The sequence below is a fragment of the Trichechus manatus genome, unplaced genomic scaffold (assembly GCF_000243295.1).
Source record: "Trichechus manatus latirostris isolate Lorelei unplaced genomic scaffold, TriManLat1.0 scaffold00041, whole genome shotgun sequence".
In the NCBI taxonomy this organism is placed as follows: domain Eukaryota; kingdom Metazoa; phylum Chordata; class Mammalia; order Sirenia; family Trichechidae; genus Trichechus; species Trichechus manatus.
The window spans coordinates 9,287,305-9,303,708 of record NW_004443977.1 but is presented as its reverse complement, the minus strand read 5'-3'; the positions used below and the strand labels follow the sequence as shown (position 1 = coordinate 9,303,708).

The window sequence follows — 16,404 nt, the reverse complement described above, 5'->3', positions numbered from 1 at the left end:
ACACTGCACTTAATCATCTTTGCTTTCAAGAGGGTAGAAGGATGCCAAACTCAAGTAAGAGAACTGATTCTGTTATCAAATAAGCACAGGCTAAACTACTAACTCAGGTGAATGAAGAGAAAAAGACGGGATTGTTGAGAAATGATTTCAGTTAGCCTGCTTATCTTGTATGCTTCAAAATTACTTACCTCATAACCAGCTTTTAAGGCAAAGGACAATGGATAAATTGAATCCTAGCCAGCTATTAATACAGGAGGTCCACAGAAGGCTGTGCACCTTAAATATTTTTTTCCTAAAACCGATGCTTACTGCTGGCTACTTTACAGCTTTCTGACGTAAATGACAAAACAAGAGCCCCTTTTGCGCCTTCCTATTTTTCTCTGCCAGTGTGATTGTTTCACCTGGTAGAAACTGCTCCTAGGCTGACAGAGTTTAAGAAACAAACTATTTTTATTTGGAAGAAATAGTTCTGACTTAACTGTTATATGGGACACATTAAGCAGTGGAAAGGCATCTATTTGGAAATAAAACAAAGTAAATACTAAAGTCACTAACAATCTAATAACCCTTTCAGTGCTTAGTAGGTTTTATATGTCTAAGAGGCAAAATGCTGCAGAGTTTTGTCTACAGGCATCCACTCAATTACTAACATCATCTTACCAACACACTAATAATCCTCTAGTATTTTGTGGGACACACACACAAAACAGGCCAGGATACTTAATTTACGACAAGTTACCAAATTAGAAGTGAACAAAACTAAAAACTTTTGTTTAATTATAAGAGCTACACATGCTTGTTTTAAAGAATTTCATTAGCTGCAGAAAACCACTGTGAACACAGGTGGCACTGGGGCAAGTTCCCCTTGAGCAGGATCTGTCTGTCCACTGTGCCTAGAGCAACCAACACATGCACTGAGGACATGCAACAAATGCCTGAGTGAGAATCAGCGTTTTTCTTCTGATCTTACTTTCAATGTGGTGTTGCTGCTGCTGTGTGCCACTGAGTTGATCCTGACTCACAGTGACCCTATAGGACGGAACAGAACTGCCCCATAAGGTTTGCTAAGCTGTGATCTTTACGGCAGCAGGTTGCCAGGTCTTATCTCACGCAGAAGCCGCTGGTGGGTTCAAACTGCCTGTCTTCTGGTTAGCAGCTGAGCGCTTAACAACTGTGCCACCAGGGTACGTTTATTTTTAATGTATTCTTTATATATTTTAAAAAAAAATTGGGAGCAAACTATATACCTTTTGTTGCATTTGAAAAAATCACCTGTGACCCCCTCCACCCCCCATTCTTAAATGTTCTTTGGAAACACCTTAAGAATAGCTGCAAATAATCCACTGAACAATATTTTCTTAATATTTCATGTATTCACTTAACCATTTTCCTATAGTTGGAAGAAATTCTCAATACGTAAAACTTGGATAACAGAATGGGCCTCAGAGCATGAAATCAGTGATCACACTTGTTTACATAAAGGCAAACACTAAGTAACACCACGTATAGTTCCTATTTGGGGATCATACACCCACTATGAGGTATCTTTTACAGAAAAAGAACTGAAGTGAGGGGCTGAAGGTCATACAGTCTGCTGGTGGCACAAAGAGATCTGACCTTCAGGTATCGCATATACCACTTCTCTTAAAGAGTTTGGGGGGAAAAAAAAAAAAAGCACATCCCACAAGAATTTTAACCAGCATGCTGCCACTGAGCTGTAATTCTGTACTGTCTGTACTACTGGTACTTGGAGGAAGGGGAAATCAGCTGTGGAAAAACCACAGCTCCTTAGATTTAGTTTAATTCTAAGCTTACTAAGTTAATATTCAGAAATATCACAGATTCTGAGAACCAAATTTATAACATTCAACTCCTTTGCTCTCTCTCCTTGGCAAAACCAGCCAACGCTTCCCGGTTTACTTCACTTGCACTTTTAATCATGATTCACTTTTCAATTTGCGCCCCCTCTTTCAACCTGACACCAGGTGATGGTGGAGGCAACCTATCACTCACCATCAGGCCTTCCCACCTAGCAGCAGAGGCTTTCTGCCTTTTAAGAGGGCCTGCGACAAGGTAACAAGCTTCCTGTGGTTATCACAGCCAGTTCACTGTTTAACCAACCCAGGAAGCATTTACTGTGTACTCTGCTCCAACACTCTGAATGTTACTTACTCCACCCACTCCAGTGGGTGGGGTTGGTTCTTTGACCCTTGGGGTAGCTACCAGAATAGCAACATGTTCTGGAGTTCCACTGTAAGAAAAGGATAGGAAAGAAAAGGAAATTTAAGAAAAATCTTTCTTCTTCCCTTGAACTTATGGGGCAAATCAATTGCACCTGAATAAGTAAGGGAAGTGACCACCTATGGCTCTTAGTATTCTGTTTGGTTAACATCAATTTTAGTTTTTATACCAAAAACTTACTGAGCTTCTGATCATATTCCTTATGACAAACAGCCTTTTCATCACATACATTTTAATTCAAAAGCTACTTCTCTTATTCAGAAACTAACGTAACGGAAATGGCTGTAACATCATTCAAGAGATCAAGGAGAGTCTAGTTTGTTAAAACGAAGATATTTGAAAACTGATTCAGGAACTGAGTCATACTTCCTGCTTTGAGACCCAACCACAACGTTCGCACAGTGGTGTAACAGCGTTTTCTTTCTTCCATAAATGGTTCTCCCTAGAGCAAATATAGTTCAACAGGAACCAAACCTGCTACTTAAGCTACCAAAAGAAGCCAGTGAACAAGGCATCGCCATCAAGAGTTTCAAAATGTCTGGACATCCCTTCTTATTTCCCGTAAGGCGGACAAAGGCAAAAGAGATCCTTAACGAGGCTAGCTCTGCACAACATTAAATTACAAATTACAAATTTTAAAGGGTACAAATTTTAAAGTGCCTACACTTCCAGAATGAGAAACTTAGAGAGTCTAAAATTTAAACAGGTCAGAAATTATATATCTACCTTGATAACGTTACAGAAATAGAATAGAATCCCTCTCCTTCTTACAACTGCTCTTTTTGTACTGACGGAGGAAAAATATTCTTTGCTACCTTTTTGGAGGGCTAAGGCGGTTTCTCTTTTCCTTGTTTTATAAAATCCTGGTAGCGAATATAATTTTTAAAAAAGGCAAAGGTCTTCCGTTAAGATTTTGATAAAGTTATTAAGCTTTGATGGAGAACATCTTTCTTTCTCCAGAGTAAAAAGCAGGCAAAGAGCCAAAACTTTTTCTGAGAAATACCCCTCTTTACATCATTATGGGAAATGGAGTCAAGATTCTCTGGTTAGGTGGCAAGCTGTCCAGACTTCAGTACACTGAAGAAGGTGGGAGTGATTCTGTGCCACGGATCTTCTATGAACGGAAAGCTCCCATAAAAGGAGAAGGGAAGTCAGAGTCCAAAGGAAAATGATGTGGAACTTACCTCATCAGCACCATGTGCCTGAAGTTCCTTGTAGAATTTCAAAGAAATACTGACCATCACTTTTGTTTTGTCTCCATTAGGATTTGAAATATGATAGAGGACCCCATCAAAATCTGTGAGCAAAGCAAATGAGACTGCTCAACCTGGGAATGGGGAATAATATCTCTAAGCATCTCCCTTGTTGCAGGCCACAAAGAAGTAGTCCCCCTTTTAAGAAAGCATGTAAAACCATTCCCAAGGCCAGCTCTTCAGACAAAGACTAGACGGGACTATGGGACATAAATTGATACTCGTGAAGAGAGCACTTCTTAGCTGAAGTAGATACACAAAACTAAATGGGCAGCTCCTGTCCAGAGATGAGATGAGAAGGCAGAGAGGGTCACGAGCTGGTTGAATGGATATGGGAAATCTGGGGTGGAAAGGAATAGTGTGCTGTCTCAGCATGGGGAGAGCAACTAGGGTTTAATGTATGTATAAATTTTTGTATGAGAGACTAAAAAAACAAGAAGGTATGTAAGTCAAATGGTGTTTATTGCTGAGCACTCATCTCTTTGCTCTTTTCTAAAATCACAAAACTATTCTTACCTTAACCACAGCTTGGTGTGAAAAAATTTAAAGAACTTTTGATAGCCTGGTGTAGAAACAAATTTAAAGAAAAAAACAAACACTTCTATTGTGATGCATGCAGCTTCAACAATTATCAACATACTGCCAATCTTGTTTCATTTAGACAAAGCCCCCCCCCCATGATTTACATAATTTCATCCATAAATACTTCAGAATGTATCACTAGAGGATAAAGAATAGACGGCTTTTGTTTTTAGGATTCAAACAAGGTCCACACACTGCATTTGGTTATATATTAAGTCTCTCCCAATCTATAGGCTTTCCTTCTCACTGGCTTCTATCTTCCTGCAAAACAGAGGACTTATCCTGTGCATTTCCTGAAACTAGGTGCTGAGTGCCATTGCTTTAGGGAGCTGGCATGAGAGTCACGGAGGGAGAGCTGGCACTTCTAGTTAGCAGAAGGGGAGAGAAACGACGCCTGGCCTCCAAGTCACAGCACTTCAAAGCCATAAAAGTCCTCCAAGATCATCTTGTCATTTTACAGCAGGTGGTTGTGTAACTCCTCAAAGGTCATACACAAGTGAGTAGTATCAATACCTAAATCTTCACAGGGAATAGAAAGTAGTGACATCTCTCTCTGACTTGATGAACAAGCTTCTAGCATTTTTATGTTTCCCCACTACTGTACTGCCAGGAAAACTAAGATGATGGCTACCTGACGATAATAACTTAATATTTCCAAACTAAAACCAACCAACCAACCTTAGTTTGTACCACAAAATTGAAGCCAAGATATCTAAGATATCAGCAGGTAACTTCACAGAGTTCACTAAACTCCAATGTCAGTCACTGATGGATTAAATACTTGAAATCATCATCTACGATAAAGACCTCAAAAAGACTTGACAATCCATAGATAGTGACCAAAATGCCAACACTTATCTTAAGAACAATTTTCTTTTCTACCTGAACAGTGGTTGAGATAAAGATACTTACCTGCAAATGTTACTTCTACTGCTTCTGGTTTGTTTCTGCAAAACAAAACAAAGACCTTTCTTAGTTAAGATAATTTTATTGCTGCTTGTGTGCAAGGGACTTGGAAAGGTTCCTGAGGTTTATTTAGGATCAACCCATTCTGTATAAATCTTAAGCTTACTGCCAAGTACACAATTCATTTTTTCATGCACCTGAACCTTAGGACTTGCTTAAAGTAAAGGACAGAAAAGAAAGCAGGGCAGTTACAGCTTTTGTTTTTCAGGTGCTGTTGAATCTCTTGCCGTCAATGCCGCTCACCTTCATTCTGAATTCCCTCAAAACACAACATACTTAGGTTTGTATATGTGAACAACAAAATGCCACCTTTTGGTTAATGCCTCCCCCATAGGACAGTAGTGGTAGTGGGTGGAAATACATTCAGCAGGAAAACTGTGAAGAATAATGTAGAATGGTTTTCATTTGCTTGAAAGTGAAAGGATGATTTCAGGCTATAAAATAGGAAGTTCTATTCTATTCCAAAGTATTAGACAGTCTGTACAATTTTTTAAGTGCCCCTACACATCATTCCCTCTCCTTTACATCACCAAAGTATTGACCACTTTCCTTCACGAACCTCTTGGGCTGGTTCTACCCCAGTTGTGGGGCTTTTTTTTTTTTTTTGGTTTGTTTTTTAATTCCAGCTCTGGACTTGCATGGAAAGTGTAGCACAAAATAACACTGAAGAGAATAGTCAAGATATCTCTTTTCCAACTTTAGCCTTTTTATCAGGTACATGTTTTGGGACAAATTAACACCGTCAAGCCTTTGTTTTCTCATGTACACATCTATAAAATGGGGGAATACAAGTGATCCTACCTACCTCATAGAACGGCTGCAGATAAAACAAGAGAACTGACTTGAGAGAACTTATCTTGGAAGGCAATGAGTGCCTAATACTTTCTGTGCAATTCCCAGCTTAGCTAGGTACATGAACTACTTGTTAAACGCTGCCAAGTTATTACCTAGAAGGCATGACACACACCCTAGCTATATACAGCAATGGTCAACTAACCCCTAGTGAAAAGCTACTTTACATGACTCCCGGCCCTCTCCTCACTGCCCAATGGTAGGAAACAAAGACACTACAGCCACCTATAACTTAACTGATTCCACTTTGTTTTACGGGCTAGCAGACAAGATATACAAAATTTCACGTTTATTCTTACTTAATATTGCTCAAAACCTCACAATCAAGTACATATTTTTGACACTATCTCTGCTCCCTCACCTGTAAAAAGAACGAAGACTGAGTTTTTCTCCAGGGTTGCTGGGAAATAATGGAATATGTAATATGGTTTATGGCTATTAAAAAGCTGACGCAGAGGCTAAACAGTACTCTTCAAGGAAACTGGCTTCTATTAAGCATGTTAGTCCTACTGAAAAATCAACCTATGTAAATCACACATAAAGTTCCACCCTGCTTCTTCAAAGCCATACAGATGTGACTTAGGAAAAGCACTTTGGGTGTCTCTAAGAATGGAAGCAGTAAGTGGGTTTATGAGGAGGCAGTGAGCTCTGAATACACTGGAAAGAACTGGAGTGAAAATTTAAGTTGCTTCTGAGCTGTCATTTTGAAACTGTAGCCAGTAGACAAAGGCAATGAATGGCCATAAACCATTCTTCACTCCTAAACAACAAGAGTAAAGAAAAGTGGACACATTCATCTATGGCCCATTTGAATGAAATATTAAGAGGATGAACAATGAAATATTAAGAGGGCGCACTGAAGTTTATTTTCCTGGGAAAGTCTGGCTGTGCCTAAGAGTCAGGTGGAGATTTATAAAGGTCTATGTTCTGTAACTTTGTTAAGTTTTATCTTATTTTTAAATGGTTAGGCTTTAACCCAGCCAAGGAAGGGGTGAGTTCCTCATTCTCCCACTTCATCAACAGATGGGAGAAACATAAACTACAAATAACTTTAGGGTTCCTAAGCTAATAACATTCTGAGTCTCTTAAAATCTGAATTTCTCTAGGCTATAAAGTTCCCTGAGCACATATCCCCGGTGGAAGAAGTTGCTGAGATCTATACTAAGTGGTTTGCTACCTTAGGAATATTTGTCAAATCACTGCCATTAATGTTTTAGTTGACTACTTATGGCTGCACAAAAGGTTGAGAGGGGAGAGAAAGCTCTGAGGAGAACATTAGGCCAAAGGAGACTTTACCAGAAGTCACCTGGGAGTGAGGGGTCCAAGACTCTGTGCCTCAATAAGGAGTACTGAAGTATCGCATTTGAAATATACCATAACAGAAATCGTTTCTCAATTCCAAGACTAAGTGTTTGCTATTTACTTTTGTGATTTTAAATCACAGAGATAGAGAGGAGTAAAACTGGTCTGGGGGAAGCTGCACCACTCAGACCAAAAAAGATGAGTAGTTATTTACTGTTCTACCATCTGCTAAAGTTTCACATGATGGGGTGACTTTAATCACAGAAAAAAACAAGTCCTTCAGAATTGACTGGTTGACTCAAGTTCTGTCACTTATTGGCTAGTGACCACATGCAAGGTAACTCAAATGTCACTGGGCTTCAGGTTCCTCTTCTATAAAAAACACCTACCTGACAAGGTTGTTGTGAAGACTAAATGAGATGATGTACGTAGTTTCCGAACCAATGTTTTGTAAGTTACATATATGCTGAGATAATGATTCTGTTAGTCCTTAGGGCAGCGATATGACAGGGTCTCTAGCTAGACCACTTACCAAAATGTGGCATACAAATATTGTCATATTCTATGTGTGCCATATCATAAACAAGGTCAGGAATCACCAGAGAAAAGTGCCAAGCACAGTACTTAATATATAGTAGTTACTCAATGAACAAGAAGCCCTGATGGTGCAATGGTTAAGTGTTCAGCTACTAGCTAAATGGCTGGCAGTTCAAACCCACCCAGTGGTTCTGCAGGAGAGAAAGACCTGGTGATCTGCTTTAGCCTAGGAAACCCTATGGGGCAGTTCTACTCTATATCACATGGGGTTGTTATGAGTCAGAATCAACTCAACGGCACCGAATAACCCAATAAATGTTTACTCCCTCTTCACACCTTAAGAGGTCCTAGTTTTCGCAATTGTAAATGGGAACTACTATGCACATTCTGAAACCAAATAAAACCATGTAAAGCATACAGCACAGTGCCTGGTTCACAGAAGGTGATCAACAAATTCGTTTTTCTTCTCCTAGGTAGAGTCAGAGGAGACCAGACTTTGAAGCTGTGGCTGGGAGAGGTTTTAGGATTGTGGTAACTTCCATAATCAGGAATTGGTTAGCAGTACAAGGAGAAACAAAACCCCTTAATAGGTGTCAGACTGTTTCAGTGTCTGGAATCCTAGAATAAACCAGCTGGATAAGTCCTTAGGGTTACTAACCGGACAGACCAAGACACTAAAACATAATAATGTCTTACTCTTCAGATGTGTTCAATTCATTCAGATGGGTTTCAAGAGCTATTCTTAAAATCTTTAAGAAAAATTTGTCTTCTATCCTTTATTTCTAAGGAAGCTTCTGGAACGTCATTAATCAGTCAGCAAAGGATTCCTGGCAATTGCATTATCTAAGCCTCTTTTCTCATTAAGAACTTTGGAGTTTTTACTAATGAATACATCGTAGGATCCAATTCCCTATTTGGGCATTTATCCCTCTTCCATGAGTGGGATTAGAGACATTACTGAATTCTTCTCACTGTAAAAATTTCTGACCAGTCTCCTTTAAATCCTCTACAAAGCTCCCATCATCCTTTCTGAGCAAAGTGTAGTTAAGAGGTAGCCCTACTCTCTTCTAAGCCATATCTCAAAACATGAAGACAAAAGCTGATTCACACAATGTCAGAAAAGTGATAAGCTCCTAAAGAAACCAAGAATCATTCTACCTGGCTTCATTCACTCCTTCAGGAAAACATTTACTGAGCTGCCTATATACATATATATGTATATACATACACACACACACAATGAGAATGCTGTAGAAACAAAGATGACTAAATTTACAGACTCTGCCCTTAAGGAGTCACCAGTTCAGTGATGGCTTCATGCCAAAACTGGTCCCAAGGAGGCCAGAGGACAGGCAGCAGTGTGTAACTATAAGGATCTGCAAAAAGATCAACCAGATCTTAGCAAGTCAGCCACTTCCAAATACTTAAAAAAAAGTCCTAATTCCAAATAACTTCAAACCAGACTGTCTCTCTGAGGACATATGCAGCATTTTGGGGAAGGAGAACAGGGTATCAGCAAGATTTAATTTATTTCTTTTTCAAATTTCTCCTCCCATAGTCCTCGCCCACCCCAACTGGCACTGCTTGCTTACTGAGCTTCACTCCCCCTCACTGAACCACAGCTCCCCACAATCTGCAAAGGCCGTGGCAAGAAGCTAGCACACACTTAAAATCGACATCAATTTTCATCTGACAGCATTTCCTCAATTTTGAACTCCCGACTCTAGCTACACGGACAGGCCTAGCTTCTGAGGCTGAAAAGGTTCTTGGTGTTTAAGCAGTGACAAGAGAATTCAATTAATTTGCCATATTACTTCTGCTTTAATTGGGGGCCCAGGTAAGAATTCCTAAATGAAAAGGCACTGCTGTTGATAAGACCTGAGCATGGAGTTACTTGTAGGCTTGAGTATAGTTTCTTCATCAGTCACATCCTCTCAGGTTGAAGGCTGCTGGGAAGGCAATTTACCACTAATTATCATTTTGTGAGGCTATATGGATCACTCCAATAAACCATTTCCCCAGTTGTGTGGTAGGAAAAAATAAAAAGCAATTTGTTTGGAATAAATCTTATGCTCTGCCTGAACTGCCTCCAAATTAAAAGGTTATCATGACCAAATGTATTCACTCAAAAGGTTAGATGACAGAATTGCTTTACCAGATGGAAATTCAGACTTTTAGTAGGATGTCAGAGGCAAGAAGGTCTGAGGAGGATAATCTGAGAGGCATTAGTAAAAAAATATCAACCCCACTTAAAAGCTTGTGAGTGGGATCTAAAATACAACTATTGGTCTCTACTCGTCTGGAGCAAAAGAGAAAGAAGGAAACCAAAGACTCAAAGAAGAAACTAGTCTACAGAACCAACAGTCTACATGAACAACGACATCACCCACCATGATATCAGAACTAAATGGTGCCCAGCTACCACTACTGACTGTTCTGACCAGGGCCTCATAGATGGTCCCGGACAGAATGGGAGAAAAATGTTGTCTAAAATTCAAATTCCCCCAAAAAGGCCAGACTTACTGTGCCGGTAGAGACTAGATGAATCCCCAGACTATCGCCCGGAGATACTCTTTAAACTTGGAACTCAAACCACTCCCAGAGGTCACCTTTCAGCCAAATGACAGATTGGCCCATGAAATAAATATATCAGCCATGAGTACTGTGCTCCTCAAAGTAATCATCTAGATGAAATAAAATGGTAAACGTTTACCCTACACCAAAGATGAGAAAGTAAAGGAGGACAGTGAAGTTTGGTTAATGGAAACAGAACAACCACAATGGAAATAATGAGAATGCTAATATATTGTGAAGAATGTAATCAATATCACTGAACAATATGATAGAAATTGTTAAATGAGAACCTAATTTCCTGTGTAAACTTTCACCAAAAACACGATAAAATATTAAAAAAAAAAAACAAAACCCAAAGGAAAACCAGTGCAACTGCATTCTGAAGTATATATACCACAGAACTATTTTTAAGACAATCTCAATGCTACCTTTTCAGTAGCTGGAACAATGGTGTCCAACAGAAAGAACTTAAAGCAACAATGGAAATGTTCTACATCTGCGCTGTCCAATACAGTAGCCACACATGGTAACTGAGCACTAGAAATATGGCTAGTGTGACTGAAGAACTGAATTTTAATTAATTTTTATTTAAATTTAAATAGCCAAATGTAGTTAGTGGCTATCATACTAGACAGTGCAGAGCTGAAAGATCCACTCTGGAGAAGGCTGCTTTGAACCACAATTTCCCCAACTGGTCTGCTCTAAGAAGTGTTAAGGAGCCCCTGCTAGTGCAGTGGTTAAAAGCTCAGCTGCTAACCAAAAGGTCAGCAGTTTGAATCCACCAGCTGCTCCCTGGAAACCCTATGGGGCAGTTACACTATGTCCTACAGGGTCACTATGAGCTGGAATTGACTTGAAGGCAACGGGTTTGGAAGAAGTGTAAAGCAGGGTGAAGCTGCTCTATTTCAGCAGCCTCTCACACTGGTGCCGCCTTTCAAACCCTCAGCGTTTTTCTTTAAAGTCTTTCTCTATTTCCCATCTCAATACAACTCACCCCTTAGCTTCTCTGTAACTTTGCCAGTAAGATCTCTCAGAAAGTGCCCCCCCTTTTTTCCGCTCTCGCCTGGTGCTGAGCACTGGTAAAAACCAAAACCAAACCCGTTGCCGTCGAGTCTTTTCTGACTCATACCGACCTTATAGAACAGAGTAGAACTCCCCGGTAGGGTTTCCAAGGCTGTGACCTTTACAAAAGCAGACTACCACATCTTTCTCCCGTGGAGCGAATGGTGGGTTTGAACCGCCAACCTTCTGGTTAGCAGTCAAGCGCTTAACCACTGGGCCACCAAGGCTCCTCTGAGCACTGGTAGAATCTCATATATGTTTATGATTATCACACTAGTCATCCTTTGCAGACCTTCTCGTGTAGGCATGCGCTGGACAAATATTTAACTGTTTCATCACCGCCTCACCTTACTGGTGTGCCTGGAAAGGCACCCTTGGCTTGGAAACAGGCTTCTGCTGGGAGTTATATTTGCAATCCCAGAAAAGCCCTACCTAGTAGGTCTGATATTATTGTCTCTTTCCAAACATCTTCCAAGTGCTTTTTAGCAGAGTATGTTTTATGCCCACTTATTTAAAGTCACATGTCAAAGGGGAGATGAGCCAGAATAAAAGCCAAAGCTCATCACCCTCCCCCCATATCCAACATCAATACAATGCAAATCTTTTAACAAATGTCCTGGAAGTTCTAACTAAGGCTTTCCTGACTTGGGGGCCTGCTTTAACCCCTCTGAAATGGTTAGCTGCTCTAAGAATAATTTTCTAAAATAAAAAGAGCTAAAAGTTCTGAATAATGGGTCACATTTGGGAATCACAAGTTATTAATACACAAATAGATGTGAACATACTCCTACATACAAGGCATGCTTCTACTTGAAAATACACAGGCAATTATCTGGTTGATCTGCTTACAGCCACTAGGTCTCATTCTTTTCTAGTCTGGACTTGAGAATGCATTAAGATCCGTTGTGAAAATGCAGAAGTTAGCTCAACTTCCTCTTATGTGCTACACTGCTCAAAAAAAGTACACGGCAATCACCCAAATAAGACCCTGGGCTGATTCACATGAATTATTTAAATTGCAAAGGAAATGGCAGGAGAGACTGAAGAGAAGTTAGCCTAAATTATAAGCAACTACAGTCCCTGGTAGGAAACAGTACTGCTCACTGCATGTTATTCAAGAAAAGTCATGCTTTGTTGTATAGATAAATCTGTGGGTTTATAAAAAAGATATGACACACAATATATTTGATTTAAGCAGTGAGTTAGAAGAGTTTTTTTTTATTTTTACTGCCTCCAAGCCACAAGTCCATTATGATCACTTAGAATTTCCCCTCCACCAACCCTCTCCCATCTGTGGCTCTCCAACCATTTACTTTCCTATCACTACTTCCCAGTTCATCAGTTTGCACTTAGTTTCTCAACTGAAACTGAGATGTGAAGCCCCATCCTCACAGATGGGGAAATGAAGCAAGGGAACTGGCCACAGGCCACTAAAAATTAGAAGATAAAGCCAATTCCTTGGCCTCATGTTTTAAATATTAGAAAAGCAAAGCAGCTCTTGGGGAGGGGGCTGTTTGTCTTCTAAGGATCCTTGTGTTCAACTGAGAAGACCACCTTAGAAAAATGTTCTAACGCCATCTTTAAAAAGGCCAATGGTGAAGGTTATCTAAGAACTTTACAGAACCAGGAGGCTCTGAAGTGTCACTGGGCCAAGATTATCATAGAAGGAATCACGGGCCAGGGGTCTTGTACAAGAATTTAAAAGGTAAATAACCAAATAAAGGCTAATGGGTGGAGAAAGCAGCATTAGAATCTCAGAACACAGATAAAGAAGGGGTGTGCATGGAGGGACTGTCAGCTTTGCTTGAGAAATATGTAACAAAATGGCCAGTTTCTGCTCAAGTCGGGTCGGGGGAAAGGGAAATTACAGAAATCGCGTTTTTCCGGCTATAAGATTGGGTCTGACTGGGGAGATGGAACCGATGGGAAGGAAGCCAGTCCTTTCAGTCTTCCCTCGTGCTTCTTTAGGGAGGAGGTAGGGTGGAGAGCAAGAATGCAGTTGGTGATCTAGGCCTGCATCTTCTTCCCTCCTCCATTCCTGGGAATCCCTGAAAACTCCTTCCAACCCAATCCCAAATGGGCTCTCTTCGGGTTCAAAACAATGACGAAGACGACAGAGGAAAGGGATCCCCTCCTTGCTCCAGAGGGCAAAAGGATCCTCCAGCGAGGTCAGGCACAAGGTGTCCTCATGCCCTACAGGTCTCCCTTTGGCACGCGCACTACTGTCCACTCACTGCTTCCGCATCCCTCCTCTGAGCCTCGCCCCACGCATCTCTACCCCTCACCCCACCGCGCCCACGTCTCCACCGCCGGGGCGGCCCCCACACCCTGCCAAGCCCCCCATCTCTCTCCTCCAGGTGTGGGGACCCTGGATAATACTGGGGATTGGCGTGGGTGAGCTCTGCCTCCGCTGCCACCCCCCGGCCCCGGGCGCGCGCTCACCCGGCGGCCGCGTTCTCGAACTTGAGCGCGAGCGTCTCCTCGATGATGCGGTTGTTCACCTCCAGCAGGATCATGGCGGCGGCTGCCCCGGGCAGGGGAAGGAGAAACGAGGGCGGGTGAGGGTGGGTAAAGGAGGTAAGGACAGAGGGAGCGGCCCTGCTGCACCCTGACAAGGGGGGCTTGGTGGGGTAATAGGTAAAGGGAAAGGGGAAGAGGGGCCGGGATGGGGGAAAGGGGAAGACACGAGCGCTGGCCCGCTCACGCACACACTGTGGAGACACCCACCCACCCGACCGACCTGGCCCCGGAAGCCTGAACCCGCCTGCCGAGCCGCCGCCGCCGCCTCACCGACAAACCCGGTCCCCGCCCAGCCCCCGGCTCTAGCCGGCCACTTCCGCTCTCACACCCACTTCCGCTCGCCGCCCGGACGCGCGGCCCCGCGGCGCCATTTCCGCTTCGACCCCTCGCGCACGCGCACGCAGGCAGGCACGCCGACGGACCGGAGGCCACGCTTGTGCATGCGTGATGCCGCCGTCCCATCTCCGCTTTCCCACAGAACACCCCCCCCCACCCTTACTTCCAGCCCCTTCAAGTTTGTTGTCTACCCAGCTGTCATTCCCTGAGTCCTGCCTCACTGTCCAGCGCGTCTCTCCAGCTCGTCCCAGGGGTCCAGCTCCACGCTTCCGGTCTTGTCATTTTCAGAGACCCTGCAAGAAGCTCCCCCTTGTCATCTCCCATCTCATCTCCCCTTTGCTCTACGTGCCTGTTCGTTCTCGTTGTCCCTTCCTCATTCCACGCTAATGGCTGCCCAGCTGCACCATTACTTATTCATTTCTCCACAAATATTTAGTGGGCTTCCGCTCTGTGCAGAGGATACAGTGGTGAGAAAAATAGACGCAGCCCTGCCCTCAGGAAGCTTATAGTCTGGTAAAGGAAACAGACAACAAACAAGTAAACACTCAAGCATATAACTTCAAATTGTTAGAAGGGCAATAAAAGAAAGAAATGGGAAGTCACCGAGGTGAATATGCAACTTAGATGGGTCTTCCTGAGTTTCTGTCACGCCTCCCTTTTCGTGCCTGGGGGAGCTGCCTTTGGGTGCTGCCCTGAAAGTAATCTTCTCTGCGTTTGAAACCCTCAAGTTCCAGTACCTCTGCGACCTCATCTACATGCAGAATTTGAACTCACCTCTGTGGTACCTCTGCACCTTCTGCCTGTGTGTCTTGTTTTGTATCTCCCAACCCGCCCCCCTCCCCGCCCCAGGGAGACTAACAAACTTAGCTGAGTCCCTTTTACAGGCAATACTTTATTTTCTGCTAAGTGTTCTGAGGGGAGGAGAGATCCAAAAAAAAGGAACACAAAACTAACCCCCATTAGCAAGGCCTAAACAGCCCCTTAGAAAAGATTTCTTTGCTTATGGGCCATGGATAAGCTTCAGGAAATTGCAGATCTTCCCAAATTATATGCTAACATGTTAAAAATATTGTATTAAAATAATGCATACACATAGTTCAAAAATAACCAATTCGTTGCCGTCCAGTTGATTCCTGACTCATAGTGACTCTATAGGACAGAGTAGAACTGCCCCAGTGCGTTATTTGAGTTGGAATTAACTGAATGACATTTCTTTTTTTGGTTTTTAATACTAAAAGCCTTGCAATGAGAAAAGCAGTTCCCTGGCCTGCTCTTCTGAGGCAATATCCTCTTATTCATCCTGCTATTTATCTCCACATTTCTAAAGAAATGCTTATACCACTATTTCTTGATTTGTTAATTTTAAGTAATATCTGTTGATTTCCTGCGAAGGTGGATGAGAACTTGGCTCCTACCCCCCCCTCCACATAATGATGAAACAATTTTTGGTTAAGTCAATAATCAGTGTTTGTTATGTATGCAAATATTGATCGCTGAAGAGCTAAGAAATGCACTAGAAGCACGCCTTCTAGCTTATATAGCCCTTCAGTCTTTCCTAGGTTAATTATTATCTTTTTTCCTCCCTTACTTGTCTGATTTTCTATATATTTATAGTTGGCTGTTGCCTCCCAAGTGCTCTAAGATTCTGTAAAAAAAAAAAAACTACCAATAATATTTTCTATATACTCAAAAATATAAATTTCACTCTTCTCTGAAGTCTTTGTCCCAGAACATTCCTCCCTCTTGTTTCAATCTAGATCGATTTGTCTGTAGACTTGCTGCACAGTTGCCATTCTGGGATTTTCCTTCATTGTGGTCTGGGTTGGTTTGGCTAGTTGCTGAGCTGGGATTTACACTCTAGATGTCATGCTCTTGACCACTATGCAATACTAGTATACAGAACTGAACTGGATAGTTCTGTATTTGAGTTTGAAGTTCAATAAAATCAAAGTATAAGGAACTGAACCTGTCAATATCTGTTTACAAAATAATGACAACAACTTCTAGACTGGACCTTCATCCTACTGAACCCTGACAGCTGACATAGGGAAAGTGAATCTTCAAGAACAGCCAGAAATTTCTTTTAAAATTTTTTTATTGTACTTTAGATGAAGGTTTACAGAACAAATAGTTTCTCATTAAACAGTTAGTACACATATTGTTTTATGACATTGATTAA

At 41.9% G+C, this 16,404-nt stretch overlaps 1 protein-coding gene across 1 annotated transcript in view; it reads right to left on the bottom strand.

Moving 5' to 3' along the window:
• Positions 1 to 14,258, bottom strand: part of ARPC2 (actin related protein 2/3 complex subunit 2) — a 31,080-nt gene extending 16,822 nt beyond the window's left edge. The window contains exons 1-4 of the mRNA XM_004376305.1: positions 14,110 to 14,258; positions 13,812 to 13,893; positions 4,989 to 5,023; positions 3,426 to 3,538 (exon numbers count right to left, since the gene is read on the bottom strand). Coding sequence (XP_004376362.1) covers positions 3,426 to 3,538; positions 4,989 to 5,023; positions 13,812 to 13,885 — 222 coding nt within the window. The 5' untranslated portion in view covers positions 13,886 to 13,893; positions 14,110 to 14,258. The remainder of the gene's footprint in view (positions 1 to 3,425; positions 3,539 to 4,988; positions 5,024 to 13,811; positions 13,894 to 14,109) is intronic.
• Positions 14,259 to 16,404: the final 2,146 nt, after the last annotated feature.